Source organism: Scyliorhinus torazame, chromosome 1 (genome assembly GCF_047496885.1).
Source record: "Scyliorhinus torazame isolate Kashiwa2021f chromosome 1, sScyTor2.1, whole genome shotgun sequence".
In the NCBI taxonomy this organism is placed as follows: domain Eukaryota; kingdom Metazoa; phylum Chordata; class Chondrichthyes; order Carcharhiniformes; family Scyliorhinidae; genus Scyliorhinus; species Scyliorhinus torazame.
Genome location: NC_092707.1, coordinates 322,046,293 through 322,070,655, shown reverse-complemented (window position 1 = coordinate 322,070,655; position 24,363 = coordinate 322,046,293). Strand labels below are relative to the sequence as shown.

The window sequence follows — 24,363 nt, the reverse complement described above, 5'->3', positions numbered from 1 at the left end:
TGCTTGCAACTGAACATTTCACTGAAAACACCTTGTTTTGAAACATTGAGCACAAGACTCTCAAGGTCGAATGATGCCGATATACACAACAGGAAATCTTATAAAATGTATTCGCTGTGAAATTTCAAGGGCGAGAACTCCATGATCAACATTTGCAGGATCAACATTTGCAAGACAGATCTGGGTTTGGAAGCTCACGGCACACACCCTCCAGAGCAAGCCTGGCTAGGTTCTCTCTAGCGGGTAGTATTTTTGTTCAAGTTGAGAGTCTTGAAACTTATGTAACTGTTTAAATAAGCACAGAGCTAAAATCGGAGTTAAATAATAAAAACTGTATTAAATCAAATTAGCAGTATCAACATTTGTTTGTGTCATCAGTTGCCGCCTGCAGAGGGCAGCACCAACCTACATACTGAATGGTCCCAATCAATCTTCTCCCTGGGACCTCTACTTTTCCATGAACAAATGCCCTATTCTGTTTTCTGAGCTCATTTTTCATCGTGATTTGCACTGCGTTTGTTAATGTTAAATTATCTCTCATCTGTAAGAGACCTGATAATGTTTCATCTAGGACACCGACAATGTGCCATGAGTTAACTTGTCCCTCAGGATTCCACATTTACAGTTACCTGCTAGCCCATGTAGAACATTGATGAATGAATCCATGCATTTGCCTCGTCTGATTTATCTTGTTAAATTTAACCCTTTCAATTATTAGGTTCCGGTGGATGCTGAAATACGAATTGAAAGCTTGTAGGAAAGTGGAGTCTCATCAAATCCTTGCCTTGTAATCATGTCATCAGCAATAGATCTAGCTGCAGAACGTGCTGTACTGACCTAGCCTTTTAAAAATTATTTTCTGTGTAAGCCAGAATAGGTTCTGTACCTTGTGAACCTCTTTCCCAAGTTGTTCCAGATTTGGATCCGTTTCGAGCAGTCAGTGCTCAGAAATGGTTCTGGGAGTTGTACTGTGGATTCATGTTTCCACAGAGTTCCTACTTCTGTTCTGCTGCGTGCTGATTTCGGGCTTGTGCTCACTTCCATCTGGCCTCCGGGGCTGTGCCTCAGCTTGCATCTGCTGCCTCCCAAGATTCCCTGGCTCAATGGCGAGTGTCAAATTTATTCATTCTGTTCTTCTTTCAAGGATCTCTTGATTTGCCAAGTCTGTAGTTGTTTCTTAACCCTGCCACCACATGCACTGACCGGGTCCAGACAGGGTTCTTTGAAGCTTATCTGCTGTCTCAAAGTAAGCTGATAAAGGCTATGGGGGGGTTTACGAGCCTGATCATCACGGACGCAAATACTGTTATAACCGCTAACTCTCGTGAGAGGACCATAACGGGATTTGTGCAGGAGAGGTCTTCGAATGAGACCTTCCCTGCTCCCAGCCGGTGTCGTAATCAGCACTATTACCAAAGAGGGTGTGGATCTGATTACCACACATTTGCATGCATATAAGCGGCATAATGCAGCATCTTCTGGGAATGTCGAATGTTCCCCGCCACTGGCGTGACATTCCACCGGTGGGAATCATTAATGCTCTCCAGCAAGTCACAATGACCACGCCGGGGACCTGGAGGTCTGTGAGGCACCTGGGTGGTCAGCGACATGGCACTGCCAGCTTGACAGTGCCAGTACCTTTAGGGAACTCCATTGGGGCGGGAGAATTTCCACTCTGTGGAGCTGCTGGCAATGGTGTGTGTGGGGGCACCGAGGCCCCCACGCCAGTGATGGAGGTCGGGGTCTTTTACTTCCACTTTAAGATCGGGGTGCCCTTTGCTATACAGAGCTGGGTTTGTCGGTTCTATGAGGCCACCCCGCCAGAGTGACAGCGCAACTCCCCCCACCCCCCACCGTTTTTTTTTTGACAGAGGGCATGATTCAGTGGACTCAAGTTAAAGTCCGCTGAAAGGCGTGTTTAGCTGGGTGTTTCTCAGCGCATCCCCCTATCCGATGACACCTTGCCGTTTTTGTCGGGTTTACGGAGTTTCTCCCCGCTGAAGCTGCATTTAGGATTAGGATGATCAGGAAAGGCTCCTCGAAGATCAGGGCACCATTTTTTCTGGCCCCCTCTCTACTTTTCTGACCCCCCCCTCCAATCTTAGGAAGGCCCACGGGAACACCCCTCTACTTGGCAAGCCCTGCCAGCCCGCCCCCTGGCAGTGCCATCCTGGCACCTGGGCACCCTGGCAGTGCGACACAGGCACCCTGGCAGTGTCAGAGAGATGCCACCAGTGTGCCCAGGTGGCAATGTCAGGATGCCTGGCTGGCAGTGTCTGGGTGCCAGGCTGGCAGTGTCAGAGTGCCCAGGTGCCAGGGGGAGTGCTGAGGTTCCACCCTGCCCTGTCCCTGGTCACCCAAGGGTCTCCAATGACCTGGGAGACCCTCCCGGGTTCCGTTACGCTTGGTCCACCTTCGTCCACATCTCCCAGGCACAGCCGGTGAGTCTCGGGTGGTGGGTGAGTCCTGCGTCCAGGTATTTAAATGAGGTATTTAGTTCAAATTATGACCTCGCACAGCAATCGCATCGGGTGGAGTGAGTCGGGTGACTCACGATCGGCCCATGTCTGCCACGGAGCCTGTTGCAACCGAATGACTGGTTTTCAGTCAGAGCCTGACACTTGCCATTTTTGGAGAAAATTCTACATAATAGCTTCTTAAAACGCTTCATCTTTATACAGCTTTATAAAGATGGGAATATTGGGAATTCTGCATGAAGTTTAAACTTTTGCTGTTTCCAGAACTCTCTGTCATGTGATTTTATGTTATCGTTTCATTAACATCATGTGCTCCTGATGTGAACCCGTTACTCTAAAGAGATAGAGGTTAATTCAGGGCAGCCCAGTCGCATAGTGGTTAGCACTATATCTTCACAGCACCAGGGTCTCGACTTGGGTCACTGTCTCTGCAGAGTCTGCACGTTCTCCCCGTGTCTGCGTGGGTTTCCTCCGGATGCTCCAGTTTCCTCCTACAGCCCAAAGATTTGCAGGTTAGGTGGATTGGCCATGCTAAATTGCCCTTCGTGTCCAAAAAGGTTAGATGGGATTACTGAATTACAGGGATAGGTTGGAAGTGTAGGTTTAAATGGGGTGATCTTTCAAAGGGCCGGTGTCGACTCGATGTGCCGAATGGCCTCCTTCTGCACTGTAAATTCTATGATTCTATGATTCCATGAATTCTGAAACGGGATCTGCAGATGGTGTATCACTGGGCATAAGTGGGCTGCAGCCGGGTGAAAAGGATACTTCATGCCCCAGAGGATGCAGATAATTGCTCCTACTGGGATCAGGATATAGGAGCCTTTGGCTTCTGTCGCACCATATCTAACAGTGCCATAGATCCAAATTTCAACATCTTTGGATTTAAATAACTTTATTAATTAAACAACAATTTTTTTTGTACCTGCATTTCTGGGTATCTTGTTGGTGATCCTGTTGCAGTTCCTTGTGTGATTTTAAAATGTTTTCAAATGTCATTATTTCCTTTGTAACAAGAATTATTAGTGACAAGAATATTGCTCCAATAGCAAAGGGACAGACATTAACAGAGGATTCAGACTAACCTCAATCTCAGACACTTTGCTGATTTGCTACTGTGTCCTCTTCTGTATTTCAATTTTTCAATCCTCGTGCTGCATACATTACTGTGGGTTTTCTTTACGTGATAAACTGGGACAGTGTTTCAGCTAATCAAGATGAAAGTTTACCTGTGTGGCTTTATATCATGTCCACCTTGGAGTGATCCTCACATTGATCTTTCAATCTAATCTATGAACATTTGAATTTTTTGAGTGTTTTCAGTCCATGTTAATCATCCGACAAAATGCTTGAAAGGTTGTGGAAAGTCCATTTTACAGGAAAGACACAAGGAGCTCATATACATTTGTGTTGGAATTTAAGATTATTTTCATCAATATTTGCCAAGTATCTTGATATTTTGAGTCGGACTCATAGAATTCCTCCTACAATACAGGAGGCGGCCATTTGGCCCATCGAGTCTGCACCGACTCTCTGAAAGAGAACATTACCTCGGCCCACTCTCCCGCCCAGTCCCACCTAATCTGCACATCTTTGGACACAAAGGGGCAGTTTTTGCATGGCTAATCCACCTAACCTGCACATCTTTGGACAGTGGGAGGAAACCAAAGCACTGGCAGGAAACCCACACAGACACGGGGAGAAAGGTCAGACTCCACAAAGACAATCACCCAACGTCGGAATTGAAACCGGGCCCCTGGCACTATAAGACAGCAGTGCTAACTACTGTGCCATTGTGCTGCCCTAAAAGTAATTGATGAAAGTAATTCACATTAAAACCCAGATAAAGACAGTACTTTACCCCTATTTTACCAATTTCCCCCATCTCTTTTCCCTTACATCTCCTCTTCTCACAGAGGTTTGACTTTTTGCCGGAGCAATGGCTTTGATGGCATCAGCTGAGCTCTTGTGTCTCACTCAAATTACTATTACTAATGTGGGGCGTCATTCTCCGACCCCCCGCCGGGTCGGAGAATGGCCATTGGCCGCCGTGAATCCCGCCCCCGCCGAAGTCTCCGCTCCCGGAGATTGGGCGGGGGCGGGAATCCGGCCGCGCTGGTTGGCGGGGCCCCCCGCTGGATTCTCCGGCCCGGATGGGCCGAAGTCCCGCCCAGGAATTGCCTGTCCCGCCGACGTAAATCAAACCTGGTATTTACCGGCGGGACCAGGCGGCGTGGGCAGGCTCCGGGGTCCTGGGGGGGGGGCGCAGGGCGATCTGACCCCGGGGGGTGCCCCCACGGTGGCCTGGCCCGCGATCGGGGCCCACCGATCCGCGGGCGGGCCTGTGCTGTGGGGGCACTCTTTCCCTTCCGCCTCCGCTACGGCCTCCAGCATGGCGGAGGCGGAAGAGACTCTCCCCACTGCGCATGCGCGGGAAACTGACAGCGGCCGCTGACGCTCCCGCGCATGCGCTGGGAAACTGACAGCGGCCGCTGACACTCCCGCGCATGCGCCGCATTTCCGCGCCAGCTGGCGGGGCAACAAACGCCATTTCCGCCAGCTGGCGGGGCGGAAATCCCTCCAGCGTCGGCCTCGCCCCTCAATGTTGGGGCTAGGCCGCCAAAGATGCGGAGACTTCCGCACCTTTTTGCCGGCGCGATGCCCGTCTGATTGGCGCCGGCTTTGGCGTCAGTCGGCGGGCATCCCGCCGTTGGGGGAGAATTTCGCCCGTGATTCTTGGCAATGGATATCAGTCACCTATTTGACTACGGTGTAAACCTAATGAAGCTAATTCTGTCCTTGAGCCACAAATTGAGGTTTCATGCAAGGATTGCTCAATAAAGATCAGGAGTGGTTAACTGCTTTCCCCTCCTTGGGCTTAATTTTACAGGGGGAGAGGCCAGAGGTCAGCATGACTGGAACAAGACTGCCTTATGGACAAAAATCACTGGGGCAGGCCGAATTGATTGAACGTGGGGCTTCCCTGACTTTGGGAATTGCCAGGCAACCCGATTGGCCAGCAGCTTCACCAGTCCCAGCAGCATGACGGCTCAGTAGTGGACACTGCCTGCACTGCTGGAAGGAAAGTGTCGGCTGCCCCAGAATGTAAGGAGGTGGGGACGAGACAGGTGTGTAAGGGGGCCAGAAGACATGGGAGAAAGGAGGGTGGTGATGTTCCCATAATCAGGCAGCTTTCCCCCATCCCGCCTTGTCCTACAAGCCATAGTTTGGCTTGACAGAATGCTATTCAGGCTTGCTAGCAAGCCTAATTGACCATAACTTATTAATTTACATATGCTGGACATGCTGACAATTTTGGCGCCTGCCGAACAAGCACATCATGGGGGTCAACTTGGGGGTAAGCAGGACAATGGTGGGCTAACCACCCGACCTATTTTACATGCTACCCCCGGCGAAAACTTATCTAGCAGGGCAAATTAAAACTGAGTCCCTTATACTGTTACTGCGAAGGTCTGTTGTTGCATCTGTGTCACCATCCACACTTAGGTCAGCTGTATGGATTGAGAATTGAATTGTGGTCATCCCAGTCTGTCAGGTTCATTCACTAAATTTCACTCTTGATTAATAATCTGAAGGATAAGATCACCCAGCATTGCAGAATTCACCCAAAATCTGTGATACAAATCAAGCAGGTTCTATTCTCTGGTCATCCACTCTCCTAGATTACTTTGTCAACAAAGGTGAATAAATCTCCCGATGAACCGCAACACTAGAAGAGTTTTTTTTATTGCCAAGTTTGTTTATCATTTACATCGTAGCAAATATAGGACTAATGCTTATTGGATTTTGATCTGTGACAATTACAAAAGTTAAAATCAAGATAAATAACATCTTCTAACCGGAAATTCAACCTTGTCTTGTCAAGTAGCGAAACTTATTTGTCTAGGATACAGAATATCAAGTGTCAGCACTCTCAGGGGAAGTTATTATGGATTTCACATGGTAAAAAACTTACTATGATCGAAGAAACAATCTGTTCTAACATCCAGTATCAGGGGCGAAATTCTCCGGAAACGGCGCGATGTCCGCCGACTGGCGCCCAAAACGGCGCAAATCAGACGGGCATCGCGCCGCCCCAAAGGTGCGGAATGCACATCTTTGGGGGCCGAGCACCAACCTTGAGGGGCTAGGTCAGCGCCGGACGAATTTCCGCCCCGCCAGCTGGCGGAAAAGGCCTTTGGTGCCCCGCCAGCTGGTGCGGAAATGACATCTCCGGGTGGCGAATGCGCGGGAGCGTCAGCGGCCGCTGACGGCATTCCTGCGCATGCACAGTGGAGGGAGTCTCTTCTGCCTCCGCCATGGTGGAGACCGTGGCGGAGGCGGAAAGGAAAGAGTGCCCCCACGGCACAGGCCCGCCAACGGATCGTAGGGCCCCGATCGCGGGCCAGGCCACCGTGGGGGCACCCCCCGGGGCCAGATCGCCCCCCCCCTCCCCCAGGACCCCGGAGCCAGCCCGCGCCGCCTTGTCCCGCCGGTAAGGTAGGTGGTTTAATTTACGCTGGCGGGACAGGCATTTTAGCGGCGGGACTTCGGCCCATCTGGGCCGGAGAATCGAGCGGGGGGGGGGGGGGGGCCCGCCAACCGGCGCGGCGCGATTCCCACCCCCGCCGAATCTCTGGTGCCGGAGACTTCGGCAACCGGCGGGGGCAGGATTCACGCCAGCCCCCGGCGATTCTCCGACACGGCGGGGGGGGTCGGAGAATCTCGCCCCAGAAGTGTGTTATTTACAATGCTAGTGCGAATTTTTAAATGCCCACATGAATTATCCTTCGGGCTTCGAAAGTATATTTCACAATTGTTCCAATTTAGTTCAGAAGTACACCTTACTCATAAGCAAATTTTTAAATCTGATAACCCCATGGTGCATCATAGTGTGTATATTAAAGGGTAATACAATTTTTTGGAATTTGCTAAGATTTCAGTGGCACAACTAAATGATAAAGATGATTTATAAAACCTATATTTTGCTCTATCATTATAGTTTCTAGAAAGAAAAACCTGCATTACATCACGTTAGAAATAAAAGAATGTACTTCGCATAAATATTATTCTGAAATGCCGAGACTGTTCTTATATAAGCAGTATGGTAGTAATTTTCTGGATGACAGGATCTCATAAACAGCAACTCAGTCCTTGATCAATTAACCTCTTTTAGTGGTCCTGACTGAGAGGTGAATGCTTGCCAGTACTTCAAAAATCCTTGAAGTTCAAATCATGCCATGGGATCCATAACATCTGTTGGGATAGGCAGTAGCACTCAGTTCAACATTTCATCCCAAAGCCGTGCCCAGAAGCTTATGAAGCAACCTTGTGGCATATATCAATTATGTAGATATCTTTAATATGAAGGAATATGTCATATTGCACCTGCAGAGTGGTTTCAAATGTTGAGAAACACTTGAAAAATAGAGGGGAAGGACTTGGTGGTGCGCCACCTTTCTTGCTAGTTGTTCCCAATTTGGCTCATGCCATGGAGAATAGATACTATCAGAGAACGGGCAAGATGTGTCTTCAATATTCATGTCTAGTTTATCCAAGTAATATCTCTCCTTGGGTGAGGAAGCTTATTGTCCAAAATAAACTAACTGTCTTCTTATCTTGTGACTAGATGTGATTTTCTTTGAACAATTAGTTTCCTGATCATAGAATTTACAGTGCAGAAGGAGGCCATTCAGCCCATCGAGTCTGCACCAGCACTTGGAAAGAGCACCCTTCTTAAGTCCACACAGCCACTCCATCCCGTAACCCAGAAACCCCATCTTTTTGGACTCGAAGTGCAATTTAGCATGGCCAATCCATGTAACCTGCACATCTTTGGACTTTGGATAAAACCAGAGCACCTGGAGGAAACCCATGCAGACACAGGGAGAATGCGCAGATTCTGCACAGACAGTGGCCCAAGGCGGGAATCGAACCTGGGACCTGGAGCTGTGAAGCAACAGTGCTAACCACTGTGCTACCGTGCCACCCCAAACACAGGTTAAGGTTTTTGGATCATAACCCCTCATCTGAACTGGAACATGTTAGCTAAGTAAAGTCACCATAGTTCCAGATAGCCATAGATACTTCCCCATTTGTAGGGGAGAACTGACTTGTTGGTGATTTAACTGGAGAGTCACTGCAGGTGAGAGGCAAGGTTGAGAAGGTAGGGCCTTTATGAATAACCTCAGCCAGTATGGGAATTGAACCCACCCTGTTGGCCTTGCTTTGTGTCACAAAGCAGCCGTCCAGTCAACTGAGCTAAACCAGCTCCCTGATGTTTTCTGATAGATCAGACACCATCGTAAAAATTAAAACTGCAGCCAAAGCTTTAATAACTGAAAGCAGTTCATTGGTGTGATTTGTTTGCAACCTATAACAATCTGTGCTTCATGTCTGCAGGGTTTCAGTTTTGGACTTGATTTACGATTATAAGGCAAATGAGAAATATTTCAGACAAAGAAGGAAATTTTCTTTACTTCTGATACAGAAAATATTAAGATCAGAGGAATGAGCCGTGGAGGCTGATTTCTGATTCTGTCAAGCCTGACATAAGCTATCAGTTCCAATTTAATTTGGAGCTCATTAACGTTGCTGCCAAAAAAGCCAGTTACGTAATGTCATTGGAAAGGACCTGGCAAAATGAAGTAGGTAGCTTCCCGTAATTAGACATTCCCCTATTATACACAAGTTACGAATAAATCCAAAATAAGTCCAAAGATGTGCAGGTTAGGTGGATTGACTATGCTAAATTGCCCTCAGTGTCCACAATTGCCCTTAGTGTTGGGTGAGGTTACTGGGATAGGGTGGAAGTGTGGGCTTGGGTAGGGTGCTCTTTCCAAGAGCTGATGCGGACTCAATGGGCCGAATGGCCTCCTTCTGCACTGTAAATTCTATGAAATCATGGTACAAAGTGGAATGATTGTCATAATGCCCCGGGGTACAGAGAGACAGTACTGAAGCTACTCTCCATAACAACCTGCATACTACTACATAATTCACAAGAAACCATTCCCGAGACTTCACTTACCTGAAGCTATGCTGTTTGGAGTGTTGATTTGTGTTTCTGAAAATGAATATTTGACCACAGCAGCTAGTTCCATATTTTTAGTTGAAGCTTCACTTACTTCCTGATTTCTGATCTTCCTTCCCCTTGTAAACTGTATTTGAGAATTGTCAGCATAAAGAGTTTGAGCTAGATCACTTAAAATTAGATCAGAGGGGTGTATGCATACACCTGTGCCAGGTCCAAACAAACTCTTGGTCGTGAAAGAATGCATGTGTCCCTGAGGCACATCTGAGTCAGAATGAGGAGAAATACTAGGAGTAAAATTACACTTGTTTCCCTTTGGAGAAAGGGGTGCAAAAGTAACCTTTTAGAGACATACAAAGAAAAAGCATCAACAGAAAGTAATTGCTTAAGTAGGAAAACATATTATAGACTCCCACAAATCAACCCAGTGTCTTCACATGAGATAAACAGTGACATCAGTTGTTATAACTGCTATCTCAGTTGTCCAAATTTGATGATGTAATCTGCATTTTCTGTCTTCAAGGTGCTAATTATATCCCAAGTGGTTAGGAATGCCTGTGAATTAGTGATTAAAAAGGATTGGTCCCCTCTTGGGAAAGTGCCATGCAAGGCACTGTAGTAGGTTTTTAATTGCCAATGTACACGACATGATCAGTACACGATTAAGTTATCATCTCATTTGTGAAATTTGTTAAGAATTGTCAAATAAAATGACTAAGTCCATCCTACTAAATTTAAAAATACCTTCATTACACCATATTGTTGGGTATAATAATGAAAGAACACAGAACCAACAAACAATGTGGTTCACATTTACGGGCCGTCCTGTGCAGCAAATGTGTCTGAAAAATCCATGAGTCACAAAAACTTGAGAAATTGAGGCTATACCTAAACTGTCACATTTTTGATAGATTACATTTGGGATACAAGTGCACTTCCTCATTTCCATTTTCAATGAGAGTGATTAGTCTAACAAAAGTTTATCTTCAGTTGCTTTCTGCACTGGAATAAAATAGGGTGGATGCAAGCACTCAGACCCTATTCCAAGAGAAATGTTTGAAGACAGTACAAATGTGTTAGTATTTAACCAGGAACTAAATATTGAAAAGCTATTGGGCGCTATTCTCCCCCCCCCCCCCCCACGCCGAGTGGGAGAATTGCAGGGGCGCTGCGCGAATCGCGCCATGCTGCCGCGACCCCCGTACGCGATTCTCCCACCCCCCGGAAACCAGCGGCGCGCGATTCGCACCGGGCCGCTCGGAGAACTGTCGAGCGGCGATTCTCCGGCAGGATGGGCCGAGCGGTCGCTATGACACAAAAGGTTCCCGCCGCCGCCATCCACCCCTGGTCGCTGCCAGACGGAACTCTACAGTAACGCTGGAGGGTCGGCCTGTGTGTGTGTGTGTGTGTGTGGGGGTGGGGGTGGGTAAGGGGGCCCCTTCACCGGGGTGGCCTCCGTTGGGGTCTGGCCCGCGATCGGGGCCCACCGATCGGCGGGCTGGGATCTCCCCCCCCCCCCCCCCCCCCGGGCCTACCTCCTTCCGCGCGCGGCCCCAGAACACCGGCTCCATGTTGGTGAGGGGCCAGCGTGCGGAAGGCATTCCCCGCGCATGCGCAGGGTTGGGCTGCCCCAACTGCGCATGCGCGGGTTGGCACCGCACCCGTTTGGCGCTGCGGAAGGATGCTGGAGCAGCGTGAACCACTCCAGCGCCGTGCTGGCCCCTGAGGGGGCCAGAATAGGTCTTCTCTGGGCCCTGTTTGTACCGTCGTGAAACGCGACGGCATTCACGACAGCGCGAACACTTGGCCTCAAATTTTGGAGAATTGCCCCAATGTATCTTGTTCTTTTTTGAGAATTGTTAAATAAAGTTTTTCATCTATTTACACATTGGAAAAGTGGCAAAACGTTTGTGGAACTGGGAAATTATGCTAACACATATACCACTAATATTACTTTATTAGAATGTTAATATAAGTTATTTCAGAGCATCTGTCAAACTGCTGTTATATTCGTCATGCCATTAAGTGAGTTGATAAAAATCTAAGGGTTTTTTCAGCTTTTTAATTTGACACGACTATTCTACAGGTGTAATTATTAGAAGAAAAGTCACAGTCCTTTCCTTTTCTACATTGAAAATCTTCAAATGTCATGCAAAGACATATATTTTTCCATGCATTATCTGAAGCGTATTTAAAGTGAAGTCATGCATATTATGTGTTAAACTAATGTATTTGTGATTTCATCCCACCATAGATGTGCAGTAAACAGGGTGTAAAAAAATATTTATCCAATTTGAGTCTTGGGAGTATGGGTATCTACACAAGACCCATCACACTCAATAGGCTAGACTGTAAAATTACATTTATCTTTCCCAAATACATTGTGTTCTTACTTTACCACATAGTTCTTAAACCATAAAGACTTAATGAAAGGCATGCCTTTATCTCCTCAATTCCAGACATATTACTGAATAATTCTAAGCCTGTGTGCTGAACGATTTCAAAAGCTACTTAAGAGAAAGGTTTTGTTGAAAAAAATGAATTAAAAAACATTTTTTAACACCCCGACAAGTGTCTTGTATTGTCTATTGTGAAACAAAACAGTACATTTCAATGTCTTAAGATATATTTGTGAGTCTATAAAACTAAATAATTCTACTTTTGTAAATTGTTTTAAAAGTAGAAGAGAAAGAGTGAAAAAGCTTTGAACAGCAACTTACTGTTATTACAGTTAATCCTGATACAGTCTAGATAGGGAAGAATAGATGAAAAATGAAATTATATCCTTCAAGGTAACAGCTGCAGACATCCACAAATAATACATTCCACCCTTCCGGGGACAGACACACGCAAATGTGGCCATTTTACTCTTGACTTTCCTATGTCCTGTTAACAAATCTTAATAACAGAGTGGCTTTTGCACCATAAAATCTATTATTTGGCCTACTATATGTCTTGAATTAAAATAGAACATAAGATGGCCACCTGCAAACATCAGCTACATGATCCCCAAACCTAGATAAAAAATAATATTTTTCTCATGTCAAAGATATTTGACCGAGACAAGCCACATGCCTTTCCTCATGTGTGAAAGAACACAGCTGACCACTTTGAAAATAAGCAGTGCTCCATCATACTGGGGTACAAGTTGTAATTTGGCTAGATCACCTATCTTTGACCACTGCTGGATTCTTCAAAGGTTTAAAACAAACATTAACTTGCTTGCGTAAGATAATTAAAAAACAAAACCTGACATGTATCAGTGATTTAGGAACGTAATTTAAATATGGAAGAAGTGCACAATCAGATATTTGTGTGAAGGCACAATTCAACTAAAGCAAATAATTTTTACAGTTGTGGAAAAGATCTCTGAAACAGAACTTGTAAAATATTTGAATTCATCCACATCTTAAAAATACTTGAAAAAATTATTATTTGCTGCAGTTCAACAATTTAATCATACACTTTCCGTTTGCATTTAAAGAAAAGCAAGAAAAACTGAAAATTTTACATTAACTATGGAGATAAAAATAATACATTTGGAGGGAGTCATAAATCTGACAGCAAAACATTGTGACAGGTGTGTGCTATTTTATCAAGATAATCTTAAAACACCCTTGAAGAATTTCATCCGATAAATTCCAGGTTAATTTTCATGTAGCTGGGTTTGTCATGTGTCGTCAACCGCAACAGAAAAGTGGTTGCAAACAGCCAAAGACCAAAGTGTACACATCTCCTTACAAGAAATGCTTTGCTTTTAAATATCTCAATAGCTATTTTAAAACATATTGCTTATTAAGGAAAACCTTACCCTTGGTGTCACTGGAAATGGTACCACAAGGATCCAAAAGGAAATGCTTGTAGCAATCCTGATATTTAATTATGAGCGTAAGGGATACAACGATTATTCTAGTGATAGTATGGTCAACAGTGGACCTGGTCTTCTCAAAGTATTTAATGTGGATTGCTTACTTCATTTGGAGCTGATTAAAATAGCGCTGTGGAATGCGAATTCACTTTTCCATATTTTGATCTCCTCATTTGCATCTGGTACAGAAGTTCAGAGCAATTTTCAAGTTAAAGGCAACATACAGATTTAATAGAAAACAGGGACTCAAGCATGGAGCTATCGCAGGTATTAATCGTGATGTTGAAACTGCTTCAGGATAAATAAATTGAGTTTCTTTTTTCTAATATGGGTAAAAGGAAAATTATGACCACATTCAAAAATGGAAATATTTAGATTTCTATAGTGAACCCTAAATCACAATCTAAACTAGACCATCATTCCATTCTATGTGGTGAAGATCTTGATCAGGAATGCATCCAAGAAAGCAATCAAAATGCCTGACCATTGTGGGACAACCTGCCATGAGAATGGTGGCGAGCCAGACAATAACGGGACCTGTTGCAAAAATAGAATGGCAGGGGTGCAATAGAAAGCAGAAACAAATGATAATGTGTGTATAATCATGTGGTAAAAATTATTGGGTCAGGATGGAGCTACATATAATTGGTGTTTCTAGTTCTGGGACTTTTGAGATTAAAGAGCAGAGGAAAATGTAGTGATATGCATCACTGTGTGTTCACAAGGGGTAAATGTAAATACACTACAACTAAGTAACCACTAGAGGGAGCACCAGAGATGTCATGATATGCAGACATGCAACCAATGGGTCATTAGAACAGGACGCAACCAATGGGTAATCAGGACACCCAGAGGTGGCATTACCACAAGGGGGCACTACACGACCCATATAAAAAGGACAAGGCACACAGGCTCTGCCTCTTCCACCGGCAGAAACCAAGAGAGCAGGACAGGGTTGATTATCAGCAACATCACACACTAGCACATGGTCTAGAGCAAGCTTGTATAGTTAGCAGAATAGACTGAGTTACTAGAGGCAGATTAGTAGAGTGTCGTATTCATTTAAGAGCATTGTTAATCGTTCAATAAATACGTTAAACTTATCTCTGGGTCTGGAGCATCTTTCAGCAGAGCCTACATCAAGTAGCAGTTTAACATAACACAACAGGAAATTTATTGGATCTTGAGATTTGTTTTACCTCCATTTCAGTAAAGGTTGTTTCCAATGTTCCATTCAAGTGAGCCTGGTGTTGTTCACTTGACGGATCATTTGGGCACTTTTATTTATGTGACTGTGGGAAGAATTACTTATTCTTATCATTGTCAGAAAATGATAGAACCGAAGATTGGCATGGACGAGTGGATAGTCAGATGCTCTTTCCTAGAGTAGGAGAGTCAAGTACTAGAGGACATAGGTTTAAAGTGTGTGGGGAAAAGTTTAGAACAGATGTGCGAGGCAAATATTTTTTTACAGAGGGTGGTAAAAATATGGAGCACACTGCCTGGGGAGGTGTTGGGAGCAGGTACGATATCGGTATTTAAGGGGGAACTAGATAAATATAATGAATAGGGTGGGAATGGAAGGATACGGACTCCGTAAGTGCAAACGGTTTTAGTTTAGACAGGTACCATGGTCGGCACAGGCTTGGAGAGCCGAAGGGCCTGTTCCTGTGCTGTATTGTTCTTTGTTCTAAGAGTCAGCCTTTTTGTCCGGTGGTACTTCGGTTGTTTTGAGTGGGAGTGTACTTTTTCTGTGAAGGTATGTCATTATAAATAATGGTTTGGTGGGATGTTTTATAATGAGAACATTTCTTAGTAATAAGCTGTGATGTAACTAATCATTGGTGAAAAGCATTTCGTGGGAAGGAAAATAGATGAACACTTGTTGTTTGCCTTAAAACATCTTGAGTAGTCCACCATAATCAAAAATGTCAGGTGACATTATAAAGTGTGATATATGTAGCTCAAAACGTTCATTAATGTATCCAGTCAAGTTTTAACAAAAAATAATTAATTAATTTGATGGCCAAGGAACTGCATTGAAAGAGTTACACTTCTGACTAAAAGCTTGAATTTGCTCTAGAGGATGATCATAATCAGGGCCCCCTGCAACTCCAGATGTGCACTTTGTCTATTTCACAGGACATTTCTTGAGGAAGAGTGAACAATGAGAGTCCCTTCATCTGCTACACAAGCATGCATCCAGCAATCTGACAAATTACACGTTGATCAATTCTGAAACTCCAGGGGCATTTCCATGGGAGACGAGTTGGAAAATGAGCTAGATCTTAACTGTGCTACAAATAAAGCCATTTGGGTCAAAGTTCTGAATTGCAGTTCTGGGGGAAATGTGGCTGAATCTTCTTTGTGCAGGGAATAATACAGAGTAATTAAATTGTATGACGAGGAGAAGGAAATGGCCTTTTCGGTGAAATTGTCCCATGCACTTGCATCATGCATTGGGAAGAGAATGAGCAATATTGGAAATGCTGCAGTTTTGCTGTATAATAGATGGAAACACATTACACAATCATGGACAGTTGTTAGTAAGATTTCTTAGCTCAGATAGTCTACACTAACTAACAGGTTGCATTGATGCTACAAATATGTCTCCATCAACCTGACAAAGTACACCTTTTCAAACTGTAGTATCTAGCAATGCAAACTTATGGAATACTTGAAATGTGTACACATTTCAATTTTTTCTTTGAAGTATAATTTACCTCTTTTCCCCCATTGTCTCAAAAATATGTGAGACTAAAGCAAGCATTTACACTGTAAAAGAGGCTGCACATTCTTGTTCGCATGGCTGTTTGCTTAGGGCCGCAGACCTTGGCCTTTGAAGGGTTGTGTACCATCTTTTGATCCAAAACAATTGTGTAACCATCACCACAATACAATAAAAATGGACTTGTAAAAGATAAATATGATTAGAATGAGTAAAGTGAACACTGCATTTGTTAAAAATAAAGTGATAAAAGCAGAAGCCCATATAATTATTCAAGGACCAGTGAATGTCTAATTAACTACCATTTACACAGTGGGAAATTGCTAAATATATACTTTCCGATAAATGGGACATAAGAATTTTGTTCCATGTTTCTCAACCTTGTATAACTGTCCTAAGTAATAAACATAGTTAAAGGAGGATTATATTTGTGTACTACGACTGGAACCAGAAATCACAATTTTCTCTCTCGTGTATTCTTCTTTCATAGATTGCTGTGCATTTGTAATGAAATATGATATCTGAGCTGGGAAAGACTCAAATGTGTCCTATTTTTCATGGGTAATCTATAGCCCAGAGACTGGAGCATGGAAATAATGTTTAACTGCTACCATGTCTGCCATTTTTAAGACACTCCACAAATATTTCCTGTGGGGAGATTACCATAGAGGCACATCTGGATAATCATAGCTACTTGTAAAAACCCCTGATGTTTCGTCTGAGAGCAATTATAGGTGTTTGTAAATATTAAGCGGTATATCAATGGGAATCTTCTTGAGGATTATTTTTGATCTGTCACAATGTGCAATGTCTGACAGATGTGTGTTAGCTGAAATGCCTTTTATAATTCTAGAGAGCTGGGCTTCTTGCTTCAGATTACAAAAAGATGTTAAAATGAATTATGAAAGATATCAAATGCTTTGGAGAACGAAAGTGTACTTTTAGCATAAGAAACACCTTAAAAAAGAATTACTCACGATGAAACAAAAATGATCATTTTGTTTTTATGAAAAAGCCAAGTCTCAAAAGATGGGCTTATAACATATGGCAACAGGTTTTTTTGCACCTTTCATTCTTGTTAAGTCCTTTTTTTATTTTCAAACAAATTCTGAGAGCAACGTAATGAACCATTTGAAACATCTATTAAAAATATGATGATGCAATGCTGAAATGGATGTTACCTAGGTTGACAGTAAGTTTGACACGACCACCATCAAGTTCCAGTCTCAGGGTATCTGCTGAATCTCGGGAAGTTGTTGCCATTAAGATTCCATAAGCTCGCTGGGACACAAATCGCAGCGATACATCCTCTGCTTCCGTGTGCATTACAACAGGCAGCTGGATTTTCATAAACTTGCTTCCATCATAGCTCAGTATTGTTGCTTCTGTTACAAAAATGGAGGGAACAACAATCTTGAATGCAGTTCAGTACATGATGATTAAATTATAATAAACTTCATTTTCAAATATCAATATTTTTACCTGTTTCCTGGCAATCTGCTTTAGGTATTGCTTTTTGTTTTCAAAAGCTATTTACTTCATTCGACTTTTTACTTTTATTCTGCATGTATGATTTAAAGCTCTGTTCATTGGACCAAAATGTTTTATGTACAAACACAAACTGCTATTACGAACCACTTTAAAGTGTCATGCGAGAAAACAGTGATGTCACAGAGTGGGTGGAGCTGAGATCAGTTCAGCCATTTTGAAGTTTCAGTTTGAAAAATGCCTGGCTGGTTTTGCTGAGAGCAGTTTAAAAGTGCCTGGCTGTTTTGCTGTGAGCTGATTAAAAGGAGAAAGCCAGTTTGAGACAGCAGCTTGAGAAGTTCTGGTTTGCTGTGAGTTGCTTGAAGGGAGAAAGCCAGTTAGAAAAAGCAGTTGGTGCGTGTCTGTGTGTTTCCAGAGAGCTGCAATAAGAAAGCAAGGTGCTGGAGCTGAAGTCACCCAAGCTAATATATCTCTGCCATTCTACAGAAAATATATATATCCTTTAACCTGATGTGATACTGTTTAAAGGTGTTAAGTCTCTTGGAAGTTTGAAGGAACATTTTAAGGAGTTATTTACTGTTGCAATATTTTCTGAGTTATCTTTGAAGTAAGGGGTGTTAAGAGATCCAATGTTTATTTAAGATGTTCATGGAATAAACAGAGTTTGGTGTTTAAAAACCCACGCATCCACAATTTTAATCCCACACCGAGGGAAAAAGCCATGTGCTGGGAAAAGCAACAAATCCATTAAAGGGAGAGGTTGATTGAACTCCATGATACATTTTGGGGTTCTGAAAATCCTCGCCCATAACAAAAGAATCACAATAGTTTTATCAAGCAACATTAATCTTTAAAATGTGTTTTGCTAAAACATAAAAATGTGAAATTTTGACATAATAATGCCTTTTAAAAATAAACTTACAACTAAGTAGTGACACATTTGACTTACTGAATTATTTTCTCAAATCATATGAAGCCTTTCTTGTTCAAAGGAAATAATTTAATGAATAGTTTAATTCAATAATTTTGAAAAATAAATTTAGAGTACCGAATTCATTTTTCAAATTAAGGGGCAATTTAGCATGGCCAATCCACCTACTGTGCATGTCTTTGCGTTGTGGGGGCGAAACCCACACAAACACGGTGAAAATGTGCAAACTCCACACGGGGAGTGACCCAGTGCTGGGATCGAACCTGGGACCTCGGCGCCGTGAGGCAGCAATGCTAACCACTGTGCCACCGTGCTGCCCCTAGTTTAATTCAATCATGGCTCACACTTTATATACACCACAGTAACTTACTCTCTCAGACTATGTTGCTCCTTATTTTAGAGAACAATGTTGGACAGAGCAAAGCAAGGCCGTTTCTCAAAGAAAAAGTTCAATTTATTCTGAGGTAAAGGAGAACAGCAATGAGGTTTAGATAGAGTGAGATTAACAACGATGCATCTCCTCTTTCAAGCCAAATGTGTTTGAAACCTGTGTTAAGAGAAGGAAACCTTAATTTTGGATTCAAACCAAGTGGCAATTTCTTAACATCTATGCGGATTGCATTACACAAGTCAGAAATCACAGAAAATTAAAGCATTGAAGCTCAAAGCTGTGTATTTAGGTCATCTGTGGTTCAGGTTAAACCTGGCAGCCAAATGTTACTCAGGATACTTGACAGCACTTATCTGCAGCTGACAATGTTCATCATATAAATGCAAGATCTTGGAGCAACAACCAAGGATTATTTTTTTTTGATTCAGCGACCCCGTTGCAGCCAGCCTGAATCCAGGTGCATCCGGTGAGTCGTGCAGCAGCCCAGAATCGAGATCCGCGCCAGGTCAATCACGAGTCATCCGACTCACTCCACCCGGCGCGATCTGGATCTCCCCCTCTCTGGAGGAGATACAGATATACACAATTAAATGAACCGTACAGTTCATTTAACACCTGGAAGCCAAATTCACCCAGCCCTGGGACTCACTAGCACTCCTCCCAGCACAAGGGCGCCTTGGCACTGCGAGCTTGACAGTCTGACGGTGCTACTGGGTACTGTGGAAAGATTGGGGCAGTCGGTCAAAATTGTGGCTCGATCTGCGAGGAGCCTCTCTAAGTGTGGCCTCGGTGGAGAGAATCTCCCCGAGACCCCAAAAAAGCAGCAAAGTGTTGTTGAATAGCAGAGTCTTTCTCGGCGCTGTAGGTGGCAAGAAACACCCCACTAAACTGCTGTTCAGCGGACTTTAACCCAAGCCCGCTGAATCGTACCCATAGTCTTTCACATTTAACAGTGCTTAATTTTAAAAAAAAATATTTTTCTTGGTGTTTTATAGTTTTTACAGAGTAACAGCTCATGTGTATCTGGTATTTACAAACAAGTTTGTTTCTTATTTACACCGGTTTTTACATGAGGTTGCTCCCTCCTTCCCCTTCCCTCATTGGTAGTTGAGTTCTGCCGTCTGCCCAGGGCGCCTCCTATTGTGCTCTGCTTCTTTCAGGTGTTGTTGTTGGGGGTTGGGGAGGCTGCATGGCCTTTCCCCTCCTCCCCTCCCCGTGCTTCATTTTTTACTTCTCCTGGGTTCACTTCCCTGCCCTTTCCCCCCTCTGCCTCTTTCTCTTATGTGTGCAGTCCCTCATCTTCCTCCCTCTCTTCCTCCTTCCCCTCTTCCTAGTCACTTGAACATGTCTTGGAAGAGGCTTATGAATGGCCCTCACGCTTTGTGAAAGCCCTCATCCGACCCTTGGATGGTGTACATCTGCCAGATCTGCCAGCCAGTCTGTAGCTGTGGGTTGACTGATTTTGTGTTTGCTTCCTGATGCGGGGCGATGGAAAAAGTGAGGGTTCAATCCCCACACCAGCTGAGGGGATTCATGAAGGCTCCACCTTCTCAGCCTTGCCCCTCGCCTGAGGTGTGGTGAACCTAAGGTTGAATCACACCAATTAGCTCTGAAAGGGGAGAACAGCCTATGATCCATTAGGGCCGTGGTGACAATTATTTTATTTAATTTCCAGATGTTCTGAATAGTGTGAATGTTTGTCGCTATTTTAATATCCTACCATTTTAAATGCTGTTCCACAGTAGTTAAAATAACCTGTAGAGTGGGTGTGTGTGCATGTATTGGGGGTTAGTGGAAGGGTATCGTTAACCAGAAATACTTATTTGATGAATCCTCAGGTTGCATTTTGATAGATTGTTAATGTTGCCTAATAGACGTTATTATATGTGTTTTTATCTGCAGTCAACTGAGAGTGATATAAAGATGCTGCACTGATGGCAGGCAAGAACACTCTCATAACGTATGTCTGCTCACTGTATTGACTGCCACACAGTTGCTGATCAGGAGCCAACTTTCTTTCTATTGAAGCTCCCATTGATCTGTTCTATGCTGTGAGCGGAAGTCAATGAGGACTGTGTTCAAAATAAAAATCAGTTCCTAAACAATCTGTGAAACAAAAGCAACACATTGATCAATGACAGCTTGTGGACACACTCCTCAAATGATTCTCAAACTCCCCCCTCATTGAATGCTAGATGAGCTCACCTGTTTTATTTTCTCTTCGAATAATTCTGGTTTTCTGTTCTGCATGGAGGACCCTTCCAAAAAAGAGGTACCACCAAGGGGAGCATTGGGGCAAGCACTCCAGTTTGGTGGGGAGAATGGGGGGCAAGGCAGCACAGACTGCTGGAAGCACACATGCACATGAAAGGGGACGGTGAAGAAATTGGCCACATACTTGGAAAAGAATTTCAAGATTGAGCATTCTTCTGCAATTGAAACTGTTCAGCATCAGCTCAGTTGACAAACTTGGAGTCTGGCTTCTGAAGCAATTATGCCCACTCAAGCAACACAAATTCCTGATGGTGTCACTGTGTGCTCCAGAAACTTTAACTCTTTAGGTGCAGACTGCAGAACAATTGAACGACTGGGCAAGACCGTGGATCATAGTGCAAGCAGTAGGCCAGAAACAGTGACCAAGGGAGGCATTCATAACCCCTTGCATTGCAGTTATTCAGGCTTTGACCAGTAACTCTCATGGTCCAGGCTAACCCTGCAGCTTTGGAGTGCAGGTTAGGATAAATTAAGCTGAGAGCACAGGATGCTACGAAGTGGCTGAAGCTGTTGCCACTCAGTCATGTGGTGTGGGGCACATGACGGGGTTTTGGTAGGCTTCAAGGTAACTAAACACTGGCTCTCCAAGTGATGTCCAGGAATTTCAGGTATACATGAAGGGACCTTGAAACTTAGCAGGAACTGGAGACTTAACTTAGAGAGGTCCTTAGGAGACATATGCTGAACCTTATATCCCTCTCTTTGATACTGTAGTAAAGAGACCATCAAGAACATGGAGCATGATGATGTTGCTGAGTGTCACATGGCTTATAAGCAGAATAGAAGGAGAAGAAAAATGTGATGGACGTGCTTGGATCGCACAAAGAGAGGAGTGCAGTCCTCAATATCAAGTGGCGGCATGGCATTCTTCGCATGTAGAAGATGATCCACAGAGAGCTGTTGTTCTTAGGTGCTTCGCTGGACCCAGAGTAGATAGACAGTGCTTGTCTTACCTACAGATGAGAGAGAACCAGTGCCACCTAAGATTGTGCTTTTCAAGGGAATTGATTACTCGCAATTCAAGTGCTGCAGGAATTGGCGACTTGGAGGCTAGTGGCATTAAAAGTGACTGCCAAGCTCAATTTCAATGATAGTGGCCCCTTCCAGGGCTCCAATGGCTGCCTGCGCAGAATCTCTCAAGGCTCCACCTACAAATGTATCCAGGAAGTCACGGACGGCATCTTTGGCAATGCACTGTCAATATAGACTGAGATCAGGCGAGTCAGGAGAAAAGAGCACTGGTAATTGCTGAGATTTATGGTTTTCCACAGGTAAAGGGTTCCATCAACAGCACTTATGTGTCTTTTGGTTGAGCACACCATTGGGATCCGGGAAATGAGGTTTTGGTGCTTCAACAGATCTGGTGAAGCACTCCAGCACACTTCCTAGGAAGGTTTCGTGCATCTTTGTGGCTTTTGAGCACTGCAACACTTGGTGATTAAAAAGGGGGCAAGTCCTTGATGATGAGGAGATAGAGGAGCAGCACATCTCCTCCATTGAGGAGGAACTGGAAGGGGAGAAGGGTGATGAGGTCCTGGGAATCCAGGATACAGGTGATGAAACTATTGGTGTGGCCAAACACGGCAGATGTGCTCGAAAAACCACAAGATTCTGTGAGGAGGATGACGAGATGCAGTCAGGACTCTTCTGAGAACACAAGATAGCAACTGGGAGTGACTGGCAACAAAAGTACTTGATTTTTTTGCATACCGTTCAGCATTAGATCTACCTCCGACCAGAATGCAGATGAAACAGGGTGGCAGCCCCACATCAAAGGGGCTCAGAGCACATATAACATCATGTGACCCAACAATGCAAGGGCAAAATATTTTTGCATGAACACAATCAACATCAAGGTGCAGGCATTACTTAATGTGGGTAGTGACTCTGGAATGGGACAATCACAGTGGTCAGAGGATTGCTCACTGCATAGAGCAGAAGCCAATTTCACAGAAAATCTCAGCCACGTGTTTCATTTTTTCCAAATACTAATGATTAAAATAAAATACTGACAATCTGAAATAAAAACAGAAAATACTGGAAACATTCAAGAGGTTAGGCAGCATCTGTGGAGAGAGAAATAGAGTTGACCTTTTGGGTCAATTACTCTTGAGCAGATCTGAAAGTTAAGAGATGACTAGCTTTGAGGCAATTGCAAAGCCAGGGACAATGGGCAAGAAGAAAATAAAAGGGAGAAATCTAGGATAAAGTGGAGGGCAGGACGGATCAAGTGACAGATGGTGTGATGGTGCAAGGCACAAGGAGGCAAACGTGGGACTGGGATGGAAAATTGCTCGTCTGGCTATCTCTCCTCCTTTTGGATCTCACGTTGTTCCACCCCTACAATCTCACATTTAAAATTCTTGTTGCTGACCCAAGTACCATGCAAATTTTGAGCCAGAGTATTTTGGATGGTGGAAGAGCTGACAGCAAACACATCCACGTCCATACTCCTATTTTGAATAAACAAGTAAACAAAATTAAATGAACTGAGCGACAAATTAAAGGAGCAACCTCTTAAAAGGATACTCCATGAAACAAAAACAAATCAGGAGATAACTTAAAAAATTAAACCAAAACATGATTAATGGGGTTGATAAAGCACCCAGTCCCCGTAGAAAACAATTGGGCACGGAAGGTCTCGATAATGCTGGCAGAGATTGCGTGCTACCTCTCCAAGGTCACCCAGCTGAGGATATAGCCATAGTAGAGGGGCAAACAATTGGGCCAGACTACCCCTCAGTCACTCACTGCCTGGACCGGTTGATGACAAGGTTAGCATTCCCAGAAGCAGGTTCACAAGGAGGTCCTCCTCCTTGCCTGCCCCTCTCTGCACTGGATGCTCATAGAGCAGGAGTGTGGGACTGAAGTGCAAACAAAACTGTGGCAAAAGATTTTTTAAATAGCTGAAAAAGGAATGCAGTTTACAAGAACCTATCCACGGACTCCACAAGGCTGCAAGCAGGTTGGGAGTCTATGAACGGATGCAACCTCCAGCTTTATGAGACTGCTGCATGCAACGCCCTCCACCTTAGCTTCCCAATGTTAAAGGGGAGGACCTCCACCACAGACCATCACCGCAGAACAGCAACTCGGCGCATCATGACGTGTCCGAGCGGTGGGCGAGGGCAAGGAAGTAAAAGGTGTGCAGCAGAAGCTCATACAGGAAACCG

At 44.2% G+C, this 24,363-nt stretch overlaps 1 protein-coding gene across 32 annotated transcripts in view; it reads right to left on the bottom strand.

Moving 5' to 3' along the window:
* nrxn1a (neurexin 1a) overlaps nucleotides 1–24,363 on the bottom strand; it is a 2,579,010-nt gene that overhangs the window by 1,231,764 nt on the left and 1,322,883 nt on the right. For 26 of the 32 annotated variants that reach the window (XM_072507900.1, XM_072507883.1, XM_072507882.1 and 23 more), the window contains 2 exons: nucleotides 17,288–17,491; nucleotides 12,231–12,257 (listed from right to left, as the gene is read on the bottom strand). In XM_072507900.1, coding sequence (XP_072364001.1) covers nucleotides 12,231–12,257; nucleotides 17,288–17,491 — 231 coding nt within the window. Of the gene's footprint in view, nucleotides 1–886; nucleotides 1,229–12,230; nucleotides 12,258–17,287; nucleotides 17,492–24,363 lie in introns of those variants that run through there. The other 6 variants (XM_072508008.1, XM_072508061.1, XM_072508108.1 and 3 more) reach the window with 2 other exon arrangements.